The 17,047-nt window shown below is 42.7% G+C and overlaps 1 protein-coding gene across 3 annotated transcripts in view; it reads right to left on the bottom strand.

Annotated features, from left to right (window-relative positions):
• CEMIP (cell migration inducing hyaluronidase 1) overlaps positions 1 to 17,047 on the bottom strand; it is a 112,450-nt gene that overhangs the window by 41,905 nt on the left and 53,498 nt on the right. For 2 of the 3 annotated variants that reach the window (XM_083851284.1, XM_083851285.1), the window contains exons 2-10: positions 12,596 to 12,703; positions 10,226 to 10,378; positions 9,402 to 9,540; positions 8,379 to 8,615; positions 7,803 to 7,982; positions 4,116 to 4,186; positions 3,260 to 3,355; positions 2,511 to 2,632; positions 142 to 283 (exon numbers count right to left, since the gene is read on the bottom strand). In XM_083851284.1, coding sequence (XP_083707410.1) covers positions 142 to 283; positions 2,511 to 2,632; positions 3,260 to 3,355; positions 4,116 to 4,186; positions 7,803 to 7,982; positions 8,379 to 8,615; positions 9,402 to 9,540; positions 10,226 to 10,378; positions 12,596 to 12,671 — 1,216 coding nt within the window. In that variant the 5' untranslated portion in view covers positions 12,672 to 12,703. The remainder of the gene's footprint in view (positions 1 to 141; positions 284 to 2,510; positions 2,633 to 3,259; positions 3,356 to 4,115; positions 4,187 to 7,802; positions 7,983 to 8,378; positions 8,616 to 9,401; positions 9,541 to 10,225; positions 10,379 to 12,595; positions 12,704 to 17,047) is intronic. The other variant, XM_083851286.1, reaches the window with a different exon arrangement.

The raw sequence follows: 17,047 nt of genomic DNA, 5'->3' as shown, positions 1-17,047 counted from the left end.
CACAAAATTCAAGTTCCTCAGACGGATTTTCTTTCTCTGGGATGCATTCATGCTTCCAGCCTGGAGCAGCCATACCAGAGGAGGGAGAGCTGCTCCTCTGAAGGGCACAAGAAATCTGACTTTCAGACATGGGGCACGTACCAGAGCTGCCACACAGGAACCGTACTCTGTAGTTCCGGCAACCTTCGCCTGTCTGGTCCTTGCCATGGCACAGGAACCGATAGTCGTGGCCACTCTTGTAGAAAACCTCGGTTGTTAAATTAGCTCCATCAAGTGTCACGGCCTGGAATGAGAATAGAAATGTAAAATTAGAGATACACTGAGTTAAAGGGAATTCACTGACATATCAATGTCATTATAAGAGGCTTTCGATTTGTTTTGGGTGATGCACAACAGTTACATAACAAAACAGGATGACTGTTGCGTGTACTATCCAGCTGCCATCCCAGCTGGTGCTCCAGCGCAGCTATTTTATGTGCAGACAGCAGAGATTATTGCTAGGTGTATGTTTCTCCTATATCTATATTAAGACCATGTGCTTTTTTTGGGAGGAGTACTCTGAGCTTCACTCACATCTGGTCTTGGTGCCCTAGATTTGCTCTGGCCATTCGTTTGAGGTCAGATGACAACACTGAACACAGATGCTTGTACCCAAATGAACCCGTGCTTTCACGGCTCTTACTGCACTGCCTCTTCTCATTGCTGGTGGCTGGACTATGCCTGAACCTTGCAGAAGAATGCAGTGGGGGGAATCTGTTCTCATTTTTTCCTTGCATAGATCAGTGCTAATTGCTTTCTGATCAAAAATCAAAGCTGTTTTAATACCCTTGCTATATATATATAATACCAGAAGGAAGAAGTGGCCTTTTCTCATATACAAGTACCACCCTGAGGGGCCAGCTTGAGGAGGAGGCTATGGGATGTGCAGCCTCTCCTGTGCTTCTGCTGGGGCACATCACCCCTCAGGGTCACGTTAAATTTCACAGTGCAGCTCTATAGCTTGCAATTCTCTTGCCCTTTTCACAAAATTGCAATTCGTTGCATCAGGAAATCCAAATAACACGTGCATTTTGACAAGGCAGCAGGAGATAAGCCATCTTTCAGTGAAGAGCCTCATACTGATTCTTTCACTCATGCAGACCTTCCTCATTAATGCAGCCACTCTTCTGCCATGTATAGGATCAACACCATCAGCTGGAGGAATGTGCCTCTGGCTGCACTGTGTTTCTGTTATTATCATCGTATCTTCACATTTTTGTGTGCAGTGCAGTTGGAGCAGGCTAGCTGGTATAAATCAATGTAATTTTATGAAGGCAATGAGAAACACCAGGTTGCACTACCTGAGGATTTGTTCTAAAATCTGCAGGATAAGCTAGAAAAATGTTGTTTTACTTTTAATATACATGGAAAAAAAAAGTAACTGGCATTGAAAAGAACAGGAAAAAAAGGTTTGATACTGGAGCAGAAGAATATATTTCTTGTTTCTTTCTTAATACACATGCTAAAAGGAGCCCTATCATACTGAACATCTGACCTCTGTTCTGAACTAAGTTGTCACTTCCAACACATGTATATGGAAGCTGAAATGAATGTGGATTTGCTAAGACCTGGCAGAAAGTTGTAGGGCAGTTTTTTCCTTTCTGTTCAAGAGGAGATTCTTTATAATATCTAGCCTGGAAACTTTCACTCATACTGTCAGCATTCCCGTTTAGTTGAATAGCCGCATTCTTGTGAGTAAGGAAAATCCACTGGTTCAGAGCATGCAGGAACCTCAGCCTCCCACAGATATGAAGTATTTTATTGTCTTTTGCTAGGCGATGCTTCTGTGGTAGTTGTTGTAGCAGGTAGACAGGCAAAGTATATTGCTAGCATTTGCCAAAAAAAAAAAAAAAAAAGCCTTGGATTTGGTGCTTTCTTTTTTTGGCTTAAAGAGGCTTTAGCAGTCTCAGAAAAGGTATATGATTTCTCCTCAGCATGCTGGCAAGATGGTGTAATTATAATGTTTAGCCCCAAATAGAATTCAAATTTCTTTCCATAGAGAAAAACCAACTGACTCCAAGAAATAGCTGCAAGCTCACTGACATTTTTTCCAACCTACTACAGCTGGTAGTTTTACCATCTCATTACATTCTGTGATTAATTTTTTAGGGAGGGTCCATTCCAGGACCATTTAAAAACTTTGAAATTTTCACGTATTTTTTTCCTGTAATCTTCCACTGGGGAACCACATATTTCATGATAGCATCTGTGCTGTCTATGACCCCATCTGTACTCCTTTCCATGCCAGAAGCCAGAATTTACTGAAAGGAGCTTAATTCTATAAACTTTTGTCTCAAAATGACACAAGACTGCATACCAGATCTGGTCAGTTATGTATTAGAGCAACAAAATAAACAATGTCCTTTGTTTAGAAACAAGATTTACTGACAAGCACAATATTATTGGGGGTTCAGTGTCACCCCACAGAGGACTCAGCCTGTCTCTTCAAAGCAAGCGGTAAGCTAGCCTACCTGGATATCAATGGGTTGCCTACAGATTTTATCAGGATGAGCAGCTTTGAAGTCAGAAAGCTTCTCCATGTCCTTAGATCTTGCTTTATCAGGCTTCTCAAACCACTCTGTCCATTCTACATCTGGAAACAAGTGCAAACAAGAAAAGTCATTTGAAAGTCATGCTTAATGAATGCTGCAAAAATGCGTGAAGCATAATTTGATCTCAGATATAATTCACAAGTTTCTTCGCTGATGATCTGATTCCTGCCTTTTCCTGCCAGTCTGTCAGCCACTTCTATGATTCTGGGAAGTGCAAACAGCCAAGGGAGAGAGGAATTATTAAAAGCTACATAACTGGAGTACGTAGTATTAGCATTATTAATAGTTATGGATTTTGGATCCGAGTCTTCCTTAGCTGCCTTTTTGGATTTTCAGATCAAGTTTCAGTCAGTTTTTGTATGTTGTCTGATACATGGACATGATGACTATGCGTTCAAAAGAAATAAGAGGTTGTGTGTGATCTCTTAGATCATGTGAGATGGAATTTCATACCCATGGCAGCAGAGGAAAATAGATGCTAGTTATCCAGCAAGTTCTGGAGACAACTGGGGAAAGAATCTGTGCACATACTTTACTTGCACTAGTAGCAACATAAATAGCAACTAGCAAGTCCACTCTTCCCAAATGGTAAAGTATTGTAGTGAAAAGGATGGTTCACAGCATTTTTCAACTCTACTACTGAGTTAAACAGCAAACAGACCTCTTACCTTGAACCCACTCACTAGTCGAAGAGACATTAAAAAGTTCTCCATTCTCAGCTTTGAATAGTTTGAATACTTTGGCGACAGCTGACCCTTTGTGACCTGTTTTTAAAAAAATGGTAAATAAATAAATGTCAGAACTCAATAAATGTCAGAAATGAATAGGCAATTGTCTGTGTGTATATCTGTGTATTTGGGGTATATTATCCAGAATTAGCCCTGCAAAGCTTCCAGAGAAAGTTATTGATTTTGGAATGAGGCTTCAGACACTCATAACTGCCTGGACAATCAGGAGGAAAAATCTTCAAAATTCAAGAGGGTATTAAAAAAAAAAAACTACAAAACCCAATTATTTGTTATATTTTGCTATTTTTATTTGGTACTGTACTAAGCCATGTTGTTAGCTGCTCTTGAAAATGTCATGAAAAGCCACAGCAAGCCTCAAAAGACTTCAGCTAGCAACAAAATGGTTTTGTGGGAGTTTTTGAGGCTACCAAAGCAGGATACGCTGATCAATTTTTCAGCTGATGCAAAGTGGGCTTGTTCCATAGCTTTGTGTCAAAGCGGGAGGCAGAGTCTGAGCTCAACAGAGTTACAAGGATTTATGCTGGGGTAGGATCGCGCCTGTTACCTCACGGTTCAGATAACCCAGGTTATACCCCACACTCTGCTGCTTCAGCTGCATTAATGGAAAGTATTAAAATATCAAAAGAGCATTAATTAAATATTCCAAACCATCATTTGTTTACAGCTTTCATGTAATGCAATGTCAACTGAAAATGCCATTGACAAAATTAGTCTCATCCATAACTCCAGTAACTTCCGTAGATAATGTCAAGCCAGCATTTTGTGCGTGAATTACCTTGATATTCAATGTGGTCTTCAACAGAAGAGGAGGGATTTCCTTTAACAGTAATAAAACTCCACGGGTGCCTAGAAAATCAAAATGAGAAACGATCAATTTATGTCATGTACAAGATGCATATTTTTCACGGCATAACGTTCTTGAATTTCTCAGGGGCACCTCACTCAAAACAGTCTGATTGATGTGACAGGGAGTTTGGTTAAAATTAAAAATATCTTAAGACTTCGTATTTCTTCAGTAAATATATTACAAGATGAGGAATTTCAAAGACAAATCCCTTCTTAATACAGGCATACAACACGCATGTTTCTCTTTTAAATGAGTGTTTAAAGAGGCTTGTGTGTGGCAGACACATAGGACACCAGCAACTCCTTAGGGAGTCTGAAAATCTTTCTTTTGTGTATGTGTGTGCACTAAAAAACATGAAAAAAGCCAGTTCTGCTTAAGTAAATCTAGCTCGTTCTGAAACCTTGTATATCACAATTGTCTTTGGAATGACCCATGAGAATTTCTAATAGATAGACAGGCTTGCAAAGGGCAATAAAAAATACCTAGATTGTCTCTGGTTATCTAGTTTCCTCATTTTGAACATTGAACAAGGACAAAGGTTTATAAGTCTGAATTGTCTGTTCCCATCTGATCCTGTGTCAGAAATCAGTTCATTACTGCCTGGCTATTATTGGTTCAGCAGGCCCAATATCCATCAGCAACACTGGAAAATGAACACATGGTCGAGTAAGCAATGGAGACAGAGACTAAAGTACCTCCCAGCGCCGGAGGTGAACCCAATTAATGAGGGTCAGGAGGGAGTTTTGTCTTTGAAGTAGAAGAAATTCTGACGTATCTGCTCTTCATGACTAACAGAATAACAAATATGCTTTTAGGGTGGTAGGGAGACTGTCACCCTTACCCTGGATTTAGCAAACAGCCCACAGATTAAATCATGTCTCTATTGGTAAAAACACTCGGTGATTTCAATAGCATCAAGATTCACCCTTGAGTCTTGCAGGTCACCTTCCATTTACCATCTGCCTGGTGTAAGTGAAGTTACAAACCGCCCTGGGACTTCGGAAGAAAACACAGACAGACATTGACAGATAGCACGCAGAGATCACCCCTGGGCTTTGCCGAGGTTCATGGCCATTCAGCGGCTGTGGCTCCCCGAAGCATGGCAGTCCCGGCGGCGTGTCCTCAGCCCCAGCACAGGACAGGCTCGGGGGAAGCTGCCAACACACAACTGCCTCGGGAGCCTGCCAGCCAGCCAGATGCTCCTGCTGGAAAACTTGCCCGTGTGCCAACTGCCAGCGGCACTGCCGGGCTATGATCTCCATCCAGGGAGGGGAGGGGACAGGGGGAGGAAGGACGCTTTATCACTCAGCACGAAAGATAGGTCTTTTTTTTTTTTTTTTTTTGGTCACCAAATTCAAAACAAGTGGAAAAAAAATATATAAATAAACAAAATAAATCTAAAAATAAACCTAAAGAATAAGAAGCTAGCTAGTTCTGCAGCTCAAGGTTTGGTCCCATTTCATATGTTACAGTACTTGTTTATCCCAGAGTCAGTTTATCACACAAAACAGTCCTAAAGTCATTCAACCCTAACATGTAAAAACACAGGCAATCTGTTTTGGCTATTTGAAATGAAGGGACCAGTAAGTCCAGAGCCAAACCAGTGATATTTGGGTAGGGTTCCAAAGAGAACAACTGTGTCATCAAGTGCTGAAAGGCTTTCTTTAATTTATTATTTGAAGAAATAAAAAAAAAACCTCATGCTTAAATAGCAAATTCACTTTTCAAAAGGACAACAATAGAGGATGAATGCAAGATTTTCCTTTCATTCCTAATGTCCTGGGCTCAGAGAGAATAGGCAACTGAAAGAGATGCCAGGAGCACAGAAATTTTTTTGAAAAATCAGCATTGCTCGTTGGCTCTTCTGCAGCAACCGGGATTTGCACAACTTCACAATCTGGTTGAATATGGGGCAACTGGAGATAGGCAGGAATTTGGCCAAGTAACTCCCTCCAACGCCTCCATGAGAAAACCACCCAGCCTATGGCTCAACAGCCTGACTCACATGGCACCTCACAAAATGTGACATAGAATGTCCCTATCTCAAATTGCTACCTTGCTTACACCATCTTCGTCTCAGTGATGCCCAGAGCCAGCCTCAGACGTCGGCAGGGGGTTAGGTGGGACCGGCCAGCAACCCCCTGGTGCTAGGCAGTGAGCAGGTCCTGGCTGCAATTTGGATAATTTTTCAAAGCTGTTGAACTTATACACTAAGAACACCCCTAAAAATACAATCTTTAAAAAAAACACACCGTGATATGAGTATTTTTGCACGCACCGGTACTCTGGTGAGAGATAATGGTGACCAACTACTACTACATTATGGTACCCACAATGTCTCTACTATTTATATAGGGAATTATTGTGGAATTAGAGATAACAGCATGACAAAGATTAGCTTTCTGAATACATACAGTAGTGATGCAGAAAGTCACACTTTAATACATGAATTTCTATGGTATTTCCATTGTAAGCATTTACAGCAAAGTGAGAAACTAGCATTAAAACACCACAGCAGTCTAAAAACATCAAGAGCAATTTACTTTTATAAACATATGAGAAAACCATCATTTTTTTTCCTCTTGCAGGCTTGGAAAAAAAGTATAATATTTGAAAATCTTTTTCTGTTTCCCTAATTTTAGTCTTTAAAAAGAAACCAGCAGGCTCCTGGGCTTTAATATGGGTTCTGGGTATCTGAGAGGAAGTGTTGCACTGATGGAGATAGCCTGTGTCTGGACACTATTTTGCAGCCTTGTTTCTTTGAAATCCTCTACCTGGTGCACAGAAGTCCCTGTAGTATTTTACACAACCTCTTCACCAACTACTCCAAATCTTGTCCAACTGACACTTGTCTGCTCCCACAGGCTGCTCTTCTAAATCACTTCTCCCTACAAAGCAGATTTCTTTTTTTTCATGTTCTGCAGTGACCCTCAGTGTCTGTACAGACCATTGTCCACAGAGAGACAGACATCCTCTTAAACAAACAAACAAGCCTACATAAATTCAGATAATCACACACAATTATAATGGTTACTGTTGGATAAATAGCAAATATTCTCATCAGTGTGTGCGCCAACACAGACAATGTATTGGCCACAGAATGGTTTACAGTTCGCAGCATAAATTCATGCATGCTAAATTTCTGTGCTGCACAAGTCTCTAAATATGTATTGGACAAGCTGATGAGCAAGCTGTATGCATGTCTATAATGTATTTAGCCAGGGTTACAGGCCTATTATCCTACCCTGCTTAACATTCCGGCCATTCAATCCATTGTAGGCACATGGATATGCTTCTTAAATCTTTGGGGGATGACATGAAAATAAATAGGAATGAGTAACTTGTAAGGGAATAATATCTTGGAAAATCATATTTTTAATACAAATCATATGCTTTTCCTCAATCTGCTAATAAAAATACCCAATATAGACACTGAGTGCATCTTAAACTATCTAATTAGCTGCTAAAACTTCATGTTGAAAGGTTTCCCTCTTTTTTTTTTTTTTTTTTTCCATGTGAAAGAACTTTGTGCCTTTGAGAAAGTGGAATTATTTGGACATCTGAGGAGCATAATAAAGCCTCTGTGCTGGGAGAACTGGCAGGACTGGCACATACCTAAACCCAAGGTGGAGGAAATGCTTGCTGCCCAGTTTGGTCATTGCTTTCCTGGCCGAGTCGTCCAAGTTTCTAGATCCTTCATCGTTCACAGCAACTGACAGGATCATGCCATTTGCAACTCTGCCCAAATACTGGGCAAGACGTATGCTTTCCTCTTTTGCTCTGTAGGTATCAAACCTAAAGTGATTAAAAAACAAAAAACATTTACTTCAGTGATCATTGCAGCTCTAACAAGCACCACAGTACTAAAAAGCAACTGCTATAAATAAATAACCTTTTTGTATTGTTTACAACAATGATATTATAGCATTGGAAAAACACTTGTCTGAGAGTTTACAGGTTTCTGTTAAAGCAAATCAATTAAGCTCCAGTTAACACAATAGTAAGAAAATGACACTATTCGCTATTTTGCTGTTTGGGTTTGGAGATCGGTGATCTAGAAAGAATTGCATATAGAGACAGCAACACCCATTTGAACTAGATGCTAAACCACATGCTTCTGAGCTTGCTGAGAAGCTGTTCCCAACTTGTTCCCAAAGACCCACAAATCTAGACAGCTGTAAAGTCACTCACCGATCCGAATGGACAACTGCCCCCGTCTTTGGGTCGATGACATGGACAATGACACCCCGATGGCCCCAGCTCCTTTCAAAGTAGTATCCGCCTTCTTCCATGCCACCAGGATGAAGAGTCTTGTTTAAGAAAGTCCAGGACAGTTTTTTCTTTCCATGGATCTCGAGAGTGCCACCCTTACTCACTCCAATGTACTTCCGCCCAAAGTAGGGATTTGGCTGGCTGCCGTCATCCGCTCTGCAACAGGAAGGGAAGAAAAGATCCAATTTTGGTTTTGTATCTGACAGTCAAGAAGCCTCTGCCCTTGTTCTGCTATAGCCCAACGAGAGAAGCATCATGAATTGTAAAGCATTTTTTTCAATGACCTTAAGAATTGGCAACTGCTCATGCTCTACAGTAAATAAATTATTTGAAATAATACTAGCAACTATGGACCAGGAGCAATCTGGAACTCAAATTATATGTGTTATTTTCATTATATTCAGGCCTGAGGAGGCCTGAAGCCCAGAATGAACAACACAGCTATGTTTTTGAATTCCATAGGAAGTTAGGACCCTAACCAGGACTTGGTAAGCCTTAGTGGCTGTTAAAAATGAGTTTGGCATCCTTGAAAAGCTGAGAGATCCTGTACTAATCTGCAAGACATAAATGTCTTATCCTTTGGCTCACCTAGTTCTCACTCTCATGCAGAATGAAAGGATGCTTAGGGAGGAGAATTTTCAAAATAAAATGAATGTTTAGGCTTTAAGCCTATTCTGGAAAATCTATGAATCAACTTGACTGCAGCTGATTTTCTGGCATGCCTGAATACCCCAGTGTTCATCTCCCAGTAGATTTGAAACCAGAACCAAAACTGTCAATTATTAAAGGCCATTTAAATTGTTTAACAAGCTACTGAAGTTTTTACAAAACATAAATGATAAATACATCTGAGAAAATGTAATTTTAAGGAACGTTTTGTTCCCTGTTGTGGAAGAGAGATACTGGAAAGTTCTAAGATAATATTTTATCGTGCATACATACCGCCCATACAAGATGATAACCACATTGCCTTGGTAAGGGCACATTTCACTGCCGATATGCAACTCTCCATCATTTTCGATGAGTATATGTCTAGTACGCAAAATGATAGGCTGCACATCATCCTTAATGACCAATTTTCCTAAGTAGAAAAGGTTATGACATTTGCTTTAACATACAGAAGCTCATCAGAGATTGTGACATCATTGTGCTAAAACCAGTGCTGGGTTCTCATCTAAATTTTTGAAAAATTCTGCCCATTTTTCACAAAACAACTCTCAATAGAAATCCTAAAGACAGTAAATTTTTTTTACTCAGTCCAACTCTTGAAGAGTGCAATTAAGATTTGCTTGGAATAGGATTCATTTAAAACTGAGACAGAAATTCAGAGTCAAGATGAATAAAAGCTATTTGTGCTAACAGTCACCAGCAACGCTATGACTCTGTCCTTAGAGACAGGGAAGCCCATATATATCTGCTCTGTCCTGAGATCCTGAGAACACAACAACTGCATTATGTTACCAGAACAATAATTTAGTAAAACATGTTTTTTGAAGCAAAATGTGGAATAAAAACCAGTACATATAAGTACTTTTGTAAATTCTCCAGAAAGGATGACGAGTAGGTTAATTATAATGGCTGCAGGACTGATAGCATCTCAGCTACCACCCACCCTTGTACCAAATTAAAGCTGGGCTTGTCCAGCAGCCACCCAGTTCTCGGCAAGGAACAGGAAGCTCTCCCAGCATGAGACAGGGTGATCTAAATAGCCGTAGGGGAAAGCACTCTTCGCCCAGCCTGACCGCCTTGGAGGAAGCAAGTTTTACCTCCATCAGCGATGTGGATTGAGTGGACAGTTGCAGAAGAAGAGAGAAGAAGTTTCCTGCCATTACGGATTTCAACGCGGTTTTCTTCGTTGTGACCTGGGTTCCAGTTTTGTAGCTCAGGATCCTTATCAGGACATGTCACAGCTGCTTCTGCTGGATAGAAGTGGAGAGTGAAGACAGTTGCCACATGTTTGGTGCAAGACAGAGAGCTCCACATCTGGGCATCTTTAAGCACCAGTCTCGTACCCCCCTTGGCTGCCTCCCTGGAACACAGCGATAACTCAGTGCAGCAGTGTCCCTCTGGGTCATTACCAAAAGAAAACAAACAACAGTTTAAGCTGCATGATCTTCTGTTTTCTGGAAGCATGGAAAAACCCACTGCTGGATGCAAAGGAGCCATGTCAAGGATGCAGTTTCCAGAAAACCACTGGAGAAAAGGCTGGAATAAAGCCCTTCCTACAATGACATTCAGCTCTGTTCATACCTGTCCTGACAAAAAGCCTTTCACAAGCTCAGGGAAGATGTTGACAAAAGCTTAAAACAGGAGCCACCTTTAAAAAGGCTACCTAATGCCCCCCAAAAACTTGTGAGGTTTGAAATACTTTGTTTAAGGTAAAAAGGATATTGAAATAGGTTTGCATACTGTGTTTTTAGTGGGGACAGGAAATAATAGTGCTCAAATTATCACAAAAGCACCACACACTAAAGAATTACCAATCGATCCAGAAACAGAAATCCCACAAGAGAGAGACTCCAGCTTCATAAGCTTTTTCAGACAGAAGAGATAAGGACTCATTCTCTTTGATTACACACATCACTCATCTCTGCATACATATTTGATTACAGGCTGCTGTGACGTGTTAGCTAAACTGCTCCCATACCAAATCCAAGTCTCATGTCATAAATATTTACTTAAGATAAAATATTTCCCTGATATAATCTCACTCGATATGTGAGTCTCACATCTTATTCTAATCAACACAACTTCACAAGTGCAAGAGTCCCATGGGGGATGCATATTTTCTGAGGGCAGAAACTGTTCTAATCCTAGGAAGCTGAGGTCAGTGGAAGTTTGAACAAGGAGCTCTGCCATCAGAAGGGCTTGGGAGTTCTCACCAGCTCTCCAATTTCTATCCTTTAAAACAAAAACACCATAGCAAAATTACAGGAACCACAAATAGGTGACAATAGAAGTGGGATGAACCCCCTGACTTCAGCAGGATTATGGTTCTGCACTTAGTAAAGTTTTTATTTGTTAGTTGTTTTTTTCCTCATGGATACTAATGCTGTCAGTCAGCATCCTAATGCGAGGACAGCCCTGTGGATCCACGCAAGGAAACCTGTCTGGGTGCTGGTGCAGCTGGTGGAGGGCTGTTGTGTGTTCTCGCTGTGAAACGCGAGGGCCACCTGCAATTCCAGAGGAAATAGAAACAAAATTGTCCGTCTGCATTCAGTTCCCTCTCTGATTGATTCCTCCACCAGCTTCAAGCTTTAAGAAAACTACAGAATTGGACCAGCCACGGCCTTGATGTCTCCGTGGCCCCATTAAATACCAGCTGTTCAAGGTAACCTGCTCCTACCAGGGAGAAGGAGCAGAGCACAGCACCCACACCCGCTGCACCAGAGCCACCGGAGGGCTGAGCACCTCCTGCCAGCCCATCAGGCACCCTCCAGCCTGGATTATTACTCATCTGGTCTTCTGGGGAATAAGAGGGCAACTTTTACCCAGCACAAGGAATTAACTGAACAGTTTAATTCTTGACCAAAAGGGCCCAAAAAAGGGCAATGAAATGTTGCCACATGCAGATGCAGCATTTGGGGCAAGACATATGGTCTCTTTGTTCTAAACAAAGGCAACCGCCCCAAATAAATCCATTTAGAATATGTATTTCCAGCTTCTCTTTCCTCTGAAACCATTTGGGATAAGGACTGCTTATAACAGTCAAAACCAAGGGCAGGGATGTGCCACCCCAGAGCTTTTTGGTCTCCACATCTGCACTTGGACAAAGCAGCAAACTGCTCACCACCCACAGCCACAGCTATTAGGACTTGAGGTTTCCTTTGTTATTTCTTTGTGGCAGTTTGTTGGATTGGGGTTTGTTTTAAGAATACGTAGCAGGGGCTGAAGGCTCCCTGGGGATATTTTCACCTGCTCAGAAATTTCACTCTTTGCCACTCCAGCTGCCCAAATGAAGGAGTATTGAGACATCAGAAAACTGTTTTTCTCCTGAGCTTTTCACCCTGTCCTTGGCTTTTTTATAAGAATTTGGATCAAAGAGTGAAAAGTTGCTCAATCTAGACCAGCAATGTCTTTTTTTAAAGGCAGTGTTACAAACCACGCCTTAACCCCCCCGTAACAGGAAGACTTACCTGTGCTTGCAAAGGAAACTACAAACAGAAGGAAAATGAAGTTTTCTGCCAGGTGCTTGGAGGTAGGTAGAGCCATGCTTCAGGATGCAAAATTCTCTGGGTTGATACCTGTGGAGACAGAATATCAAGAAAGTGTGGCTTTTTCTTTTTATTTATTTATTTTTTGTTCTAGCTCATGCAGAAACTGCTCGCCACCCAGAGACACGTTGTGTGCACCTTTATGACAGCCCACTTCCACTCCCAGCTGGCTCTGTGACTAAGAACACCTCCAAGCCGCTTCAGGACCAGCCCAAACAGAGCAAGGAGCCAAGGGCAGCTCTTCACCTTTTGTTTGGCTTAGGATAAACCCACTCGGGAATCCAAATAGACACTCAGAAAGCAACCACCAGATGTAACCAAAAATGTCTTAGGAATGTAATATAAACACATCCAGCGTCAGGACTCTCTAGGGCTGAATAATCACATGTGCAAAAAAAGTAATGAAACACAACAGCAAAGGTGTTTGCAGAGTGACAAATGTGCACAAAGTAACCTTTCGGTGGCACCTTCCTCCCCCCAAACTACCCACACATCTTCAGCAACCCTGTTTTGTGCACCCCCAAGCTCAAACTGCACTCAAGCTTCCAGTCTGAAGCGTGCAGTTTCTTGGATTTCAGACCTGTCTGTTTAGTCTGCCAGCCCAGAATCTTGTTGCAAAACCAAAAACTGCTTTTGAAACCAATCTACCCAATATTGTTTTTGTTTCTACCATAGCCAAGTCCCAGCCAAACAAACAAGTAGTGTCATGAAAGTCAAGGTTAGAATTAATGGGATTCTCTCCAACAAGCTCAAGTGATCAATTCTGCAATTCTGCCTGAGCTCATGGCAATTTATTGACATGCATGGTCACACCAAGGCACAAAGACTCGCTGCTATAAGCGTTCAATGCTCCACACTCATAAAGCACTGTTTAAAATTCACACACAGTCCAAGGATCTGCTAGATTTTATCATGTAAGCCAGCATTTGAAGAATATTGAAGAAACTTATTTGTACCTGCCATGTCACATCACGTTGATGAAATACGATAAATGTATACATTGCACAGCTTAGACGCCAAAAAAGCAATTGAATGAAATTCCAGGGTGCCCCAGTTTCTTCAGGGTGAAAAAACACGTGTTATTTTTCATGTCACTTGTTAATATAAAACAAACAAAAAAACATAAGAAAAAGATAGGCAAGAAACCAAGGTTTAGACTGGAGCCAATTTCACAGTGTAGATATGCAGAACACATGTCTGTAGTCTTCCTAGAGGTGATACAGCTCGAGGTGCAGTGGTACGTTCAAACCACATGTAATCCAATGACTGTATTAAAAATAGCATTAGAACCAGATTTGTCAGGAAATATTCCCAGAGGAAAATGTTTCCTTGATTTGGTGTAGTGTACTTGACAGCCGTGAGCTCTGGTCACAGCGCAGACGTGGTGCAGTTTATCAGGTGCTGAAATGCTGTTACAGAGCAGTAGAAAAGAGGAATGCACTTAGTAACGCTATAACTTCGAATGATATACATTATCGGGGAGCAATAACGTCGCCATGGAATTTGTGCCAGAACCAGGCTGCACGTGTCTGACATTTTAACAGCATTAACCATCAATGTTTGATAAGCCTGGGCTCTTTTAAAGGAACATTATTAGTGGTATGCCCAAAGTACAGCAGTCACCATGAAAATGTCAAGATTTATTAGCCATTACTACACAGTATAATCTGCAAACCCAATCGCTAGATTCTGCTTTAACAACAGAGAAAAGCTGAACAACTGGTAATACCACAGGCTGGTCATTGCAGGCAGCGTTTGCTACAGCGCAGGCACAGCTGCGTGCTAGTGCTGCATAAAGCCAGGTTCCAACCGGTAAGGTATCGGTCATAAAACATAATCGGATGATATTCACAGAAATTAAAAAAATGGGTTGAATTTTTGACAGTGACGGCATGCATTTGCTCTCCTGTCACTTTGTAGGTGGTAAAGAAATTTCTTGGCTCTGGACCACTAAAACCTGCAAACTCTGAGGAGTGTCTCTGCCAGGTGAGAGCAATAATCCACACATTTTATGGTCTTGTTCTGACAGCAACCTGTAGCAAACTGGTAGGAAATAAGAAACATTGTAGGTATAAGAAATCTCACAGCCTTTGCTTTCTCTAAAGCCATTAACTGCATGGTACTTACCACCAGGTTGTGCAAAATGGCTTCTGCTTTTATATCCCTGCTTGCTCCCAGGGGACCGCTTCCCTGATTACATCCATCCTCATCGGCAGAGAGCAAAACAAACAATCACACGCTGGAAATTCATGTCATTTTTTGGAGGCATCGGTTGTGTGCGGGGCTCCAATATTTTTCTAGTGTCTGATCTGCCACAGTTCAAAGAATACCCTGCTTATTTTGTGGCGGAAGCAGGGTGTTTGATTCAGCTTTCCGTGAGCCCGAGTTCATTGCAATGTTAGTATTAACTGGCACTCAGGTTGGAAAGGCTGAGAGCTGAGAGGGCCAAGGAGAAGTGCTTTTGCTGCTAGCGCTGACTCCTCTGATTCAGCTCTGACTAACCCAGTGCCGGTAAAGTGTGGTTTGGAGGACAATCATCTCAGGAATTTTCCTGCAAAGGCTCTCAGCTAAGCATCTTCCCCAGACACTAGGCACAAACGGCGACATGCTTGATTTTACTATTAGCTATAAGAGGAGGAAGGGATAGGGAAGGGATAGTGACTCTTTCCATTAATGTCTCCTGCTGGAGAGGGTTCAGGAGCAGCTGCCTCCTGCCAGAGAGCCGTTGCGTTAGCTCAGTGCTCCGAGCCGCATGGGAACACAGCAATCGCACTACATCTTCCTTGAACAGGCGCCACGTCGCTGAGTTCAGCTCTGATGTAACCCGCTCTGTCAACAAATCTCCCCACGGATTTGGGCACTCTGAGAGCCCAAGGGCCGTGCAAGTGTCCTCCTGAGTCTATCATCTCCAGTGTTTCTAAAACACCGTCTGTAATGCCTCTCCTGGGTGAGAAAAGCTTTTTCATCTCGCCATTAAAAGCTGCCTGGCAATGGCAAGTGGGACTCATATCCCTGGATCTGGCGAGGCAGACTTTCTGAAATGATTCCCAGCTGCTGGATCTTGCCAAAGAGTGAACAATAGTGGCAGACAATGCTAAAAGTAGATACAGGAAACCATTAGTCCCCAGCTGGCTGCTACTGCAGGTGTCAGCAGTGATACTGTACTAGAAAGCGCACTGCGTAGATAGGAATCCCCATCCACTGTGCTCCATGAGGATTTAATGCTGGAGGCAGCACAGAGCAGACAGTCCTGGGGGTAAAACAGTGAAGAAATGCTTTGAGGAAGCCGGGTTGTCCCAGGCTTCATGGTGGAGTCCTGTGGACACCCCAAAGCCTGGGTGGCAGAGCTGAGCCCTCCAGGGCAGCACGGGCAGGCTCTTGCCTGGGCTCAGCACCTTGCAGGACTTGGGGTCAACCAGCCAAGCCTGTGACCAGAATTTTAAGAAAGTAACTCCTGATATTGGGTATTTTGAGGTGCTTTTTAAGACTGGCTTGATGCACTTTAGAGGATGTGCCTTCAGCACCTGCGGAAGAAGAGTCTCCTTTCTGGTACGTCAAGCAGGGCTTGACGGGAGCATTAAGCCACCCGTTACAAACACAGCAAGGATGGGAGGCAAGCAGCAGCTCCCAGGGGGCTCCAAAAAGAGACATCAAACAGGAGCAAGAAACCTGCCTGCACCCTGACAGCTGCTGCCACTGCCCGGCAAGAGCAGCCACAGCCCAAACAGGGATCTGGGGCCATCCCCAGGAAATCTCACAGGATCCCGATGGAAAAGCTGCCTTTTAGCCCCGAGCAGGGTGAATGCTCTCCCTCCTGCTCCCGGCAGCCAAAGCTGGGCCCTCAGCCTGCTGTAACCAGAAAAAGGGTAACGTAAGCTGATGCTGAGGTTGTAGTGGCTTGTTGGCTAGATCTGAAGAGCTACTGCGTATTTCCTCATTCATATGCAAAGAAGCCAACTTCAATTTGGAAGCCGATTCCTGAGAAGGAGGAGTTGTTTAATTAGCACCTCCGCTACCTCCTTGCTGACACCGCACGGCAGCGGCTGTCCTCTCGCCCCACTCAGGAAATTTCGCATTTTAACCCCAGCTGGGAAGACAGATTTGATGAGCGCGTTTGCCTTTTTGACCCAAGGACATGTCAGCTCTTGCTGCAGTGACATTCCTGTGCTAGAGGAGCCTTCACACATGAGCCGCGAGCATAGCTAAAGCCTTCAGATGCCCTATACAAATAAACAAACGCATTTTGAGGGATGGCTAATGAAAACGCCTTCCCAGTCCCAGGGCAGCACGGCTGCGAAGTTGCTCCTGTTCTTCATCTTGATCTTGTGCCTGCCATCCAGCCATTAGCTGTTTGTTTTTGCTGGCAAGTAGTGG

The sequence above is a fragment of the Anser anser genome (genome assembly GCF_964211835.1).
Source record: "Anser anser genome assembly, chromosome: 10".
NCBI lineage: Eukaryota > Metazoa > Chordata > Aves > Anseriformes > Anatidae > Anser > Anser anser.
This window is presented reverse-complemented; position numbering and strand designations above follow the sequence as displayed.